The 12,957-nt window shown below is 30.8% G+C and overlaps 1 protein-coding gene across 9 annotated transcripts in view; it reads right to left on the bottom strand.

Moving 5' to 3' along the window:
* Positions 1-1,244: 1,244 nt before the first annotated feature.
* LOC148620759 (kinase non-catalytic C-lobe domain-containing protein 1-like) overlaps positions 1,245-12,957 on the bottom strand; it is a 51,874-nt gene continuing 40,161 nt past the window's right edge. For 8 of the 9 annotated variants that reach the window (XM_088574538.1, XM_088574542.1, XM_088574543.1 and 5 more), the window contains 8 exons: positions 11,712-11,852; positions 11,045-11,065; positions 9,673-9,876; positions 9,249-9,352; positions 8,356-8,506; positions 8,005-8,187; positions 6,842-6,999; positions 1,245-5,794 (listed from right to left, as the gene is read on the bottom strand). In XM_088574538.1, the coding sequence (XP_088430664.1) occupies positions 5,572-5,794; positions 6,842-6,999; positions 8,005-8,187; positions 8,356-8,506; positions 9,249-9,352; positions 9,673-9,876; positions 11,045-11,065; positions 11,712-11,852 (1,185 nt within the window). In that variant the 3' untranslated portion in view covers positions 1,245-5,571. The remainder of the gene's footprint in view (positions 5,795-6,841; positions 7,000-8,004; positions 8,188-8,355; positions 8,507-9,248; positions 9,353-9,672; positions 9,877-11,044; positions 11,066-11,711; positions 11,853-12,957) is intronic. The other variant, XM_088574544.1, reaches the window with a different exon arrangement.

The following is a 12,957-nucleotide window of genomic DNA, read 5'->3' as shown; positions in this document are numbered from 1 at the left end:
AAAAAACCTTGTGCTAAAATGTCTTATAACTGATTTTTTAAAGTGTTTACTGTGTTCTTGTTTTGTTTTATTATGCAAGTATCAAATTTATTGTATTTATCCTACACATTTATAAGTATATAAAGGTAAATATTGTGAATTGATGCTCATAACAATTCATGATGCAAGGGTCATATTGAAGTGTATAGACTGTTTTGTAGCTAAAAAAAGTTATTTGGACTGAAACATAACTGAAATTAAGGCAGTCTTCTACCTGTTTATTTTGTTGATTGGCAGCATTTTTATTAAAACATTGTGAAATCGAAAAATGAAATATTGTAAGTACAAATGGAGTAATATATTTTTTGTCTTTACTCATTTTGTATGTATTTTTTCTATTAATCCAAGTTACCACTGGTTTAAACTTTGAACAGGCAACATTTTTAGTATTGCAATATAGTACATGTATATCATATGGATTATGGCAAGTATTCCTAGATTAGTAATACATTTGTGATATTCTATTATGAGTACAAGTTTGTATCAATAATTTGTTTCTAATATTAAACTGTTGCTGGTTTGCATTTGTGAACCAAGGCAATTCCAAACAAACATAACACCACGAGGTAGTTCGTCCCAATACGACATCCAAAGTCATATCCACTCCAATTGTCTCTTTTAAATGTAGCAAATCAAAACTGTTTTTCAAGCTTTGTGTTTTTAACTAAAATTTAGAACTCCTTGTTCTTTATTCCTGTATGGATGTTGTACATATTTATACTATAACAGTTACATGTGGTTGAATTGACATAAATTCTCTACTAGAATCATAGATTTATGAATGATGTGAAACTAGAAAAATTCAAAGAATTATTTTTTCTCTAATGGCACACATGTTCAAGTGGAAATTCTATGAGAAATAATACCAGCTTCACTTAAGATGTCAAACATAAAATACTTAAATAAATCTCCCCTTGCAGGCATGACATAGAACAATCAAACCATACCAAACAAGCTTGTGTTACAAGATTTGAACTGTCAGACAGGCAACAATAACCTTTCCATTCATGTCCATATTCACATTATAATGCCTAGCTTAACTATAAAATTTCATCAAAGTCCTTTGAGCAGATAAGATGGAGTTGCACTAACAAGAAAAGAAGACAAGACAGACAGACAGTCCTATATCTATACCCAAACTTAGTTTGCAAGAATTCATTAAAATATTTAAATTAATTAGCAAATGGCAAATAGAAAGTCAAACAAAAATTGACAGAATTTATTTTCAATTTTTGAATAGATATGTAACAAGTTCAACAATTTTATATGATGTCATATACATCATCACTGGAATGTGTCACTGTATAATACATAGTTGTTTGATAAGGTACATAGCATTTTTTTATTTTGATTTGAAACATTTTGTTTATTCTATAATACAAAAGTAATATATCATCAGACTAAGTGTAATATGGTATATGTATTTTGTAATATCAGTTTTGTATTTCAATAGATTTACAAAATATTTTTTTCTGACAGTCGGTAAGGACGCTCCTCTATGGAAATGGAAATCACCTGATCAGAGTTCTTTTTCCTGATTGGCCAAATACTGATAACTTAGTGGCGTTCGAAAAAAAACTTTATTGGAACCTTAAAAATTGTGTGCAATGTGTTATTTTCTTGAAAGAAATGTAGGAACTTAGAAGTAATAAAGAGCAAAATTTTACTGCGGCGGCTATCTTTTTTTTTAAAGATAGTACTTGTTACCTTTAGAATTAAAATTAAAATTAGTGAATAAAATGTGTTTCAAAAACAATTTGATTTGCTTAAACAAAAGTCAAAACAAGTTAGGTAAAATAAAATCTTCTATGTAGCTCCCCTTTCAATGTAGTCATATAGAACACATAATAAAATTCTGTTGGATGTCAGAGGTAAACATGAATACATTTTGAATTCTTGCAAAAATAAAAAAAAAAACAAATCAATACAGTGTTAGTGTGATGGTGAAAATATATGTAATATGATTGGTTCATTTAAATTATATTCATGTGAACCTATTCCATGACCTCCATTGGGAGACTGTTAGATCTTTTACCAGAGAAGATTTAATATATAATTAGACCAGTTAAAATTGTTACCTACTATTTAAAGAACTCCTAAATCATAAATAAAGAAAACCATCTAAAACCTTCTGTGTCAACATTTGTACATACCTTCAATAAATTTTAGAGAATAAATGCATAAACAGATTAAATGCATTTAATTTAACAAAGTAAAAATATACAGCAGTTAGAATGTAAAAATACAAAATAAAAAGATATAAATAAATATATATAGTATATACAATATCACAGATAAATAACAGATCTATTCACAAAATCACAACATGGTTAGCCCTTATCCCAATTAAACAAAATTCTATCACTAATTCATAAGTCACATGACCCAAAATTAAGAAACAAGTTGTCTCCCCTATCGACTCAAAGCCTGTTTAGTTAAGTAAAACATGCCTTCATTCATCGAAGTAAGTGGAAAAATGCAAAATTACACTGACTGTAGGTGTATACAAGAAATTCCAAAATCCAAGTAATACAATAGAAGTTTTTCATATTCCCAAAGTTGACTTCATTTTGTTCAATTTTGAGCTAAGGGAAGTAACTTTCCAACCCAACAGACTGGTTTACTTTCCAATTGGAGCAATGGACAGCAGTAGACTTCAAATTTAAATATTTGACTTATTGTAGCTGTGGTAAGTACTCGGTTACTTTTGAATAATTATTTTCAAACCATTTAGCTACTTACTGAAGTGTAAACAGTTTTTAAGTTTCAAAGAAAAATGTTTACTGTTCTTCCTTTCCCCAATGAGACCACCAACCAGGTAGTCAGGTGTTGGTGGGTTATGTCCCTTTGAAAAACTTACTAAAAAGGCTGGCATTCCATAAATATGAAAAATGACTTAATTATTTTGTTAAAATGAAATACCAAATGTGATTTAATGAGGCTAAAAATTCACATAAATATTTGTAATATCATAAAACTCACATAAAAATATAAAATATTCTATAAATAGGATGTGTAATTTATATACAGTGTATCACACATATATTGCATCGAAATATCAAAACAAAATTAAAATATTTAATGCAAAACAATAATGTAATTTGCAATGCCGAACTAAAATTTTGATTTGTAACAAAATATTTTGGCAAGTAATATATGTCACGGCTGACCAAACTTTTAAGTTGAGCTGTTATTGTACAGTACAAGTGTACAGTCATTAAAATACTGCAATACATATAATTTCTTAAATTTACAAAACGCACATACCAATTAATAAGTTATTCAAGACCTTTCAAAGTTATGTAAGTTCTTATTTCTGTAATATTTTCAGTGAATTACGACAATTTCTTCAAAAAGATACAGGCTATTAAGTTATTCAAATAGCTTTGAACAGAATTCTGACCTACATTATAACAATAAGTCTTACTTTATTATTTATTATCACAGTACACCATTGTGTCTTCCAAGAATAGCTGTCAAGTAGGAGTTCTTTATAATGAAGTAAGAGACATTGGTATAATGTAGGGCAGATTTTTAACCAAAGAGATATTTAAATTAAGAAATAAATCACAGAAACTCCTTTTTATCATTGTTTTACCACAGGGTGGCCATATATGTTCAATTGTTTTACCCCAAGGGTAGTGAGGGCTTTATTAATGACATAAATGGCCAGCCTGTGGTAATAAAATGATAAAATGGAGTTTCTGTGATTTCTTTTGATTCTAATATGACTAGTTTCTTCATATTTTTGAAAACATGCAGCCTATGTGTTGCATGAAATGTTGGTCGTGTGTTATCATTTTTTTACCACGGCTGTTGTCTAAAGAGCTTTGAAGCATGTCATATTAGAATGAAGGGTACCCGTAATAACAAAATTACTGAGTCAATAAAATCTAGGTTGTAGACAAAATGAATAGTCTAAAAGGAAAGTCCGTATAACAAATGGATCATGGTAAAAACTGAAAAGTTAAAAAAAAAAAAGACACTCAATAGCCTAGCTAGACTTGTATTCAGTATCATTTTTTTTTCAAATTGGTATTAAAACAGTGAAAAAATGTTTTAGAAAATAACAATCGCAGAAAGATTTGATCAGAAGTCTTAACAATTATCTACACAAATCTAAAATCATTCTTTGAAAGCTTCAACATCATTCATGTATGTGATGGCATCAAGTTATAAAGGAATTGGTAAGTCAAATACAGACAATGTTGTCTACATTACATTACTACCATTAATAGTAAATACTCATGCTGGTTATACAAGTAGTAATTACCTAAATGTATATATCTGTTAACAAACTGTTAAGAGTTGATAAAAAAAAAAACAGCACTTTATTGTACATTGGAACTATCTTTATTTGGCACATGTAAGATATATTTCTTATCTAATACTGAGTATACACGAACTATAAAATAAGACACATTTCAAATCTATAAGTCAGCTGATATGGTCGACACTTGAAAAACAATTTTTTGTCTAAGTTTCTCACTGTAAACATTTAAACATTATGCATGTTTTTAAAGCAATTTGATATAAACTTCTGACATTGTTGAACTGAAATAACCCAACAAGGTCAGAAGCTTGGGTCAAATTGCTTTAAAACAAATGTAGAATCAATACCTGCTGAGCTTTGTATCTGCAGAATATTTATTATTATATTTGATTCAAATGTCTTTTATGCACTTAATTATGATGAGGCATGTTATCTGATTGTTGATTTTTAAAATGCACGATCTAAATTTTAAAACTTCACCTTTATCCATAATTCTCATAGAGTGTTTTGTTTTTATGTTAATATTTGAAAGCTTTGATATCAACTTATCCTTTTTTTTTTAACTATAGCAAAGGTTTCTTAATGTTATATTTTTTTCTCTGCACTTTGAAAGGGTAACACTGATGATACATTGTACTAGCTCTAAGTACCATTCTGTGTAAGAATCAGGAAAGGGGTGGCACATCATAATTCTCAATTTGGTCTTTTTTGCCTCAAAAATACATCTAGAAAACAACTATTAAGCTATTCAAATTTCTCCTGAGCATTGGTGACGTAAATATTTTTTGACTGCTTATATAAGGAGAAACTTTGGGAAATTTTTCCCACCATTTTTCCACAGTGCATTTCAACTTAATTTGACCTATCAATATCTTAAAAACACAAACTTTACAAACACTTTGACAGTAATTTCTTGATGGATTGAGGTATAAATACTTCGATAATGCAATAAAATATCTGTGTATTTTTTTCTTCATGTGCTACACCTTATACACGTTTGCCTGATTCTTAGACGGAGGAGTACTTAATATGTCTAAAATGAACCCTGAATAACAGAAACCAATGTTCAGTTTCATTGTGCTTTAAAACTCCTCCAACCAAACTTGTCTAAATTAGTCCTTCAGTGTAAAAGTGTTTGAGTAAAGACCAGCTTCACTATAGTAATAGACCTCACCAGTCCAAAAGTCAAGTTAAATGAGATTTTATGCTTTGGTCATTGTAATCAAGTTACTTCCAAACTACTTTGAGATGTTCCATTTCTACTTTGAGAGCTTCCCTTTCATTTTCTTGAAAGCACCAACAATGCCACCTGAAGACATTCTGTGGAAGTTGGTGTCATGTTGAGAAGCAATCACATGAACATCCTGGTCACAGAACTCCTGCATCCTCTGAACAAGTACTTCCTGCAGGTCAAGGTCAGGGTCAAATCCATACAGATGGTTCTTGAATATTCTTATCTGGTCAATTGCATGACATATTGACCTGTAAGAGAAATCAAGTCATTAATATAGATTATACAGACACAAATTAAAGGGATCTAATTATTATATAGATAGCAGTGTTTTATCAAATGTTCCCAGTGTAATAAATTTTTAATTCACACTGTGAAATAAATTCAGTAATTTCACTCTCGCGCTTTCTCCTGCCAAACGTCACAACTTTGATATCAATACGCCAACCACAGAATTCAAAGTTCATATTGAAAATATTGATAAATTATGAATAAAATGTATATAATAAATAGGGTAATCAACTGGTTATCATGAATAACCAAAATATTATCAGTTGTGAGGATTTAACTCATGTGCAAAACAAGTTCTGCACACTCGTTAAATCTAGTCGTTCTTCGGCACTCCTGATAATATTTTGGTTATTCATTCTGTCCAATTAATTATCCTATTAATCAAATACCTGAAAAAAAAGGAAGAAAAAAGAAAAAAGCTAGCTTCTAATGTTGAATATTTACATCTTGCTGTTCTTAATACTCAATACGGTTGGTACAGAGCAAATCTTACTATAATCTATAGCTAGTATAGATAACTGTACCAAAATCTCACAGTAAAGAAAGTTTTGAAGGGGAAATCATTACTACTATAGTATTTTATAAGCCCGTGGAATGTTGTAGATGGATCCTCTAAACAATCTCTATGTTTAGAGGTTTTCTGCCTATGTATCTTACCTGAAAATGAGACAATGCTACATTGCAGTTTACTTCATACTTAGGTTAGAAATATAAAACAGCATACTGTCAGTTCAGATACTAGTAATGATGTATGTGACACAAAGCATCTATAGGTCCTAAGAACTAATGTCAAATTCTTTTACCAAGTTATTTTGTGAGCTAATTTTACTAGGATACAAAAATAAATTGCCACATATGAGCTCCATTAGTTATTACAGAATATAATTTAAACATAGTGTGTAAGTCCTGAAAATAAAAAACAGCAGAACTGAATTTATATCTTGAAAAGCAAAAAAAAAAAAAATCTGTTTCCACAAAAATAATTTACTTTACTGTATACTATGTACCTCATTTTGCTCCATTTGTACATGCCATTGGCAAGCTTAAAGCCACCAATTTCACACTGTTGAACATGAAGTAGCAGAAGTAAGACAGATGGAATTGTGGGATATTTATGACTGTCTTTGTTGTTCAATAATGCAGCTACATCACTCTTCAGAAACATCTACAACAGATATTGATATTATTTCATTCCTTTCAAGTGTGAAAATATGATACATATATTATTCGTGTCTGCATAAAATTTAGCATTTTTCTATTTTTTATTTTTCAATGGTAGAGAGGCTGAAAATGGATGATTAACTTATTGGCTTTTATCTTTTATCTACTAAGGGTTAAGATTAACTAAGTACGTATTGTACTTTTATTCATTAGTGAAAGACCAAAACAAAAATTATATCTAGGTCTTGCTACTTCTAGTTTTGATAATATATTTGGCACACAATGTACTCATTTTTTTCTTTGACTGAAATGAATAACTACAAAATAAAACATTAAATGTGTGATCCATGGCTCATTAGTGATTTCCTAACTTTCCAGCATGATATATGGACAGTTCATTTTTTTTTCTGGCAAACAGGAAGTGGATGTCATGTGAGTACAAAAACACATCTTGTAACCTATAGAAAGCTTAGTACAATATATCAGCAATTTGTGATTAATGGAAGCTGAGAAATATGTGATAAAAATTGTATATAATGAAAACTCAGGTTTTTTTGGCAAACAGGAAGTAGTTTGCATACAAGTATAAAAACTCATCCTATGATACAGTACATAGATAAGAAGCTACATACAATATATCAGAAACCTTGATTAATAGTAGCCAAGAAATATATGAAAACAAATTGTGTATTACCACTATATATGGAAAATTCAACCAAAATTTTGGGCAGACATATGAGTACAAAAATGCATCCGATGATTTGATATGGCCATATAAAATTTTGTATAAAATATCAAGAGCCTGTGATTAACAGAAGCTAAGAGTTTCGTTATGAAAAAAATGTGTTACAGAATGACAGACAGGTAAAATAGTAAACCCCCCTTTCCAATGGAGCAGGGGTATAAAAATCTATAGTGGATTTCAGGGAACAAAGTATAAATTCATACGGAACTTTACCACAACCATTTTTTTCTGAAAATATTAGTCATATATTACATTATGTCTTACCCTAGTGGAAGTCAGATCCTCCATGACAGTGACACATTTCCCAGGTAAATTTTTCCAGATTGGTAGCTGTTTAATCACCAAGTTTTCAAGACCCTCTAATATGGACATACAGGTAGCATAGTTCCTCATGTCCTTACAGGCCTGGGCAGTGTACAGAAGCTTGCTTAAAACCATAGTCTGGCTCTGTGAAAAAAGAAAATTTAACACTGAAGTCCTCATGGCTTGTTCTACTAAACATCATTAATTCTAAGTAAGTAAAGTTTTTCCTATTATACTATTCAAGTTATGAAGATCTGAAGTCCTAGACATAAATAATCCAATTTCTATATCTAAAGATTTAATACTAATTACCTTAGACGAAGAACAGCTAACAATTTCAGCAGCAACCCAATGTGATACTTGGTTGGAAAATTCTATCATTTGCTGAATATTTGACTGATTTCCAACACCACAAACCAACAGACTGGATTCTGGAGGACTTTCTTTGTCTGGGTTATTCAGTCTGAATAAAGAATGTTCATAATTTAAAGCTATGAAAGAATGTTTAAATAATCAGACCATAATAAATAACTTTTGTATTTCTAAATACTGGTAAAAAAATTTAAATTGAAATAGCATGTGCACATACCAAATGCTTCTTCATTTTTGGAAAAACAGCTCAAGAGAGTCATTTGACGGTAAGAGATTTTTTAAAAATAAATCCCAGTTGCCAACACTCCCTCAAAGTTTGAAGGAAATTTAGCATAAACGAAGGCAGTATCAAGACGTCAAATTAAGGAGGTAGACTTAGGGTATGAGACATAACTCTTGAAATAGGTGATATGTTTGTTACATATACAATTTCACCAAAGCCTTTCAAGCTTTCTTTTGAAACAGAATGAAATCAGTCCAAGTTACTTAGATGCTTACATGCGATTGGTGTAAACTGGTGAATACAAATGTTCCAATGATGTGTAAGAGTTGCATCTTTCACCCTATGCCTACTACCTTAAATCTTTGAGTTTTACCATAGTATCTTCTCAATGGAATTCTGTAAGGTATTTATTAAAGCTCAAAGTTCTTGGTTCTCAGGCCATTTCTCATGAGGTGGGGCAGCATTTCTTTTGGAACCTTTTGCCTCAAAAGGGTTATTGATATGGTAATAAAATGGATAATGAGGAACCCTCAGGAGAGAAAAGGGTGGGCCTGAGAGCCAAGTATTTAACTTTTGGAAACATAATATCCAAAACTATGGCAATACTTACTTGAAAGTAGATGGTGCTCTGGTTTTGTTTAGTGTCATAGAGACACCAATACCCTGGTATTTTGAGTTCAAAAAATGGACTGGATGTGTCTGGTGGAATAATCCCTAGAAAGTAATGTGTACATTGAACTATTTTTGTCATTTATCAGATCAAAGGAAAATAACAAGACCAACCAATGAGTTTGACATTTTCTATAAAAATTTGATGGTAGTATTTAATGTGGGGTGGTAGTCCTGAGAGCCAAAAAAAGAATTTTGTTTTTGAATACTGTTTAAAAATCCTTGCCCTCAAGTATATAGATTATCTCTTAAAGCTGCAATTTTCCCACTCTTTTTCTCAATTGATGGGTCTTGGGCTCCTTTCCTAAAACAATAAAAAAAAACCACTGAATTTTGATGATTTAAAAATTGCAATTATGTACTACCTGCTCCATTAATGTTAATTGTTCAGCTAATTTCTGTGGTGTATAATCAGCTAAGGTAAAGTTATCAGTTCTTCGTGACAGCTTCAGCTCCCGATCAATGTTACCATGGCTCCCTCTACGCTGAGGTTTTACTGGCCCTGGTTTAACAAGAGGTAGGACAGACTTGGCAGTTTTCGGTTTCATCACAGACTTCAGTGTGTCCCACTGCAAGTGTACATAAAAGAAGATTCTAAGATATCAAAAAACATATTTCCTTTTAAAATATATTTAAGCTTTCAAATTGAAAAAGAAATTAAAATGTAGAACATGTTTAGACCTTTTACTAACCAGTAACTCACTTGTTACTGTGAATATTAGCTTTTGTAGGATTAAATAACATAACAAAATTGCAATAGCAAGCTTAAAAAAAATGTCATAAAATATATTTCATGAAAATATCCATCTACCAAAATTAAAATATCAGTATATAAAAAGGAAAAATATACAAAGTCCCAAAATCCCATGAGACATAAAATCATCAAAAATATTGACATGAAAATTTTCAGAAGAAATGAATAATAATAAAATGAAATGTGACATGTATGTTTTTGATAGGGGGAGATTAAACTCTAACGATTCCTGAGAGAGAAATTCACTGTGTTTAAACACAGGTTGAGAAATAAATTAAGAAACAGACAGACAGACAGGGGTGAAAGAGATGTTGACAATGTACATTGGGATTTAAGTGATAGATTTCTGGCTAGAGGAGCATGTGAAGAAAAAGAGTGAGACATAGTGACAGCATAAGATTTACAAGGGGGATCAGTGTATGTGCTAGACTTAAGTGCCCTTCAAATAGTTTTGGGATTAAATTAAATTAGGACTGAAAATTGTAGAAGTTAGCAATGTTAAATGTTTTGTTGGTTAATTTCATGTAATCGTTTTCTTTTATAAGAGAGAAGTTATATCTTTTCTTATGAAGAGTAGGGTTTATGTTGACTGCAAGTTTCAAATTTCACATTTGAAAAGCCTAAACAGAGCTGCCAACCCAAAGTTAAGTTCCTAATTCATCCAACATAATTTAATGGCCTAAATTGGCTGCCTTAGACTAAAGTAGTAAGGGTTGGCAGCTCTGCCTTAATTTTACAAAAATAAAGGTACAGACCTCAAATTCAATCTTAATTTGACATTTGACATTATCAAAACATACATACTTTACTTTTGAATTTTTGGATGTCAGCAATTCAATGATAAATATATTTGTTAAGACAGATGAAAAAAATAATGAAACAGATAATAAATGTGAATGTAAAAGTTAAGACCCAGTGCAAAAAGAATCAATTAATAAAACTATATTGGGGTCAGTGGATTTTACCAGCTACATGTAAATTACCTGAGGTTCATCAATAGCTTCCTGAATTAAATTATGCAAATTACCTGAGATAGTTTACAATCAAATCTTAAATATAATTACTAAAAATTTCAAATCAGAAATTTTTGATAATTAAGTTTTAAGACAATGTATTTTTAGCAAAGTATTCATGATTTATTATTTAAAAAAGAATACAAATTTTGCACTTTACTTTTCAAAGCACAGAGTAATCCAAACATTTCAAAATATAAAAGAAATATAAATATTCCATATCAATTTACTGTGTTTCTGTCACTTGTGGCCAGCCAAAATTGATTTGGGCAAGTAAAGTTTTTTGCAGTCAGATTTAACTTAAAAAAAATATTTCTTGGTTTTCGACAAATGAATAAAAAAATGTCACATCTTACTTCACAGTTATAGATACTTGGAAACATAATATCATTGCATTTCTTAGTGATTTTTTTTTAGTAATTTCACTGTTGAAATTACCCAGACAAAAACTTGGGAGATATCATTAGACCAACATTACTTTCTCCTTTGCTTCTAGGAGATCCTAATTGGAATAGTCCTTAACAAAATATTTTGGAATAAAATTTAAAACCCATTACATTATATTTAGTTTCATGCTACAAAATTTTAACACAAATTTTGCATCTAAAATTAGACAAGTTTTGATGATGTTATTTACCTTTTTCTGATTTCCTGGTTTAAAAACATGAATATTATCCTCTGTTGCCGTGGATACCAAATCAATGCTCTGACCAATCAAACAGCTATTGAGTAAATCCTGTAATGATGGCTCTTCATATTCTGAAGATGGTTTGATACTCTAGAATTATAAATATAGGTATTTTAAATTTTAATATACATGTAAAATAGAGTATTGAGTTTTCTATCTTCGATTTTATAACTCCTTTAAAATTAGAAAAACTAAGCAATGCTCACTACTTTGGTATCCCACAATTCCCCATTTGATAACATGTACCTTTTAACCACTATATTGACTTGGATCAAAATCTAAAATAGGAGATGCACAATGGGAACAAGAACATGTCATTAAGATTCTTTGAAAGATTCATTCAATTTCTTTTAGTGGTGTAGAAGGAGTAACAGATAAGAGATGAGTTCCCCTGTGAAATGGAAGGAAGAAAGGAAGAAATGAAGGAAGGAAGGACATACAGACACCCCTATCACTAAGTACCCCCCTCCCGCTTTGCAATGTGTCTATATACCCCCCTCCCCACAACTTTGCAATGTGTATTTTCAAATCACACATAGACATTTCCTGAAGTCCATTTCTGTCAATTGCAATGCATTTCCAACCAATGTAAACAATAAACAGCCCTTATAGGATTTGGTTTAAAAAGATTTCATTGGAGTAGAAGCCCTTTGGTTGAGAAACAATTATGTTAGTTTCTAAGATGGTTGATTGAAGGCAGCATGATCAAAGCATTTTATCGATCAAGCACACTGCCATATATTGAATTGCGCAACAGCATTTTATCTGGCCTTTCATAAACAAGCCCTGCTGGAAAATGACAACAACTTGAACACTAAATTTTATATCATAAATTTAGCTGCATTCAGACATTTTTTCTTGGCTTTTTAAACATAATTTGTTTAAATTCAGAATGAACTCTGATAACTTATTCTGTGGTAGATTTTAAATAATGTTTGGTTTATTTGTACTAGGCTACCACTCTGAGAACATATCTAATGTACAAGTTCACAGTAGCAACAGGCCCCAGATAGATATGTCATCCCACTCAGACACATTATTCTGACTTCAAGCCAATCAGTCATAACTCTGTCTCCAATAAGCAGCATGCTTGGCAGAGAAGCAGTGATTACCAATTCTATAGAACATGACTCAGCTGGGGATATAACCCATGACCTCCTGCACTCAAGGTGTGGAAGTACATCTGCCTGTGAAA

Source organism: Perna viridis, chromosome 3 (assembly GCF_037379345.1).
Source record: "Perna viridis isolate PV_CMFRI_1.1 ecotype Kerala chromosome 3, ASM3737934v1, whole genome shotgun sequence".
NCBI classification, from domain to species: Eukaryota; Metazoa; Mollusca; class Bivalvia; order Mytilida; family Mytilidae; genus Perna; species Perna viridis.
Note: the sequence above shows the minus strand (reverse complement) of the source record. Positions and strands in the feature narration are given on the sequence as shown.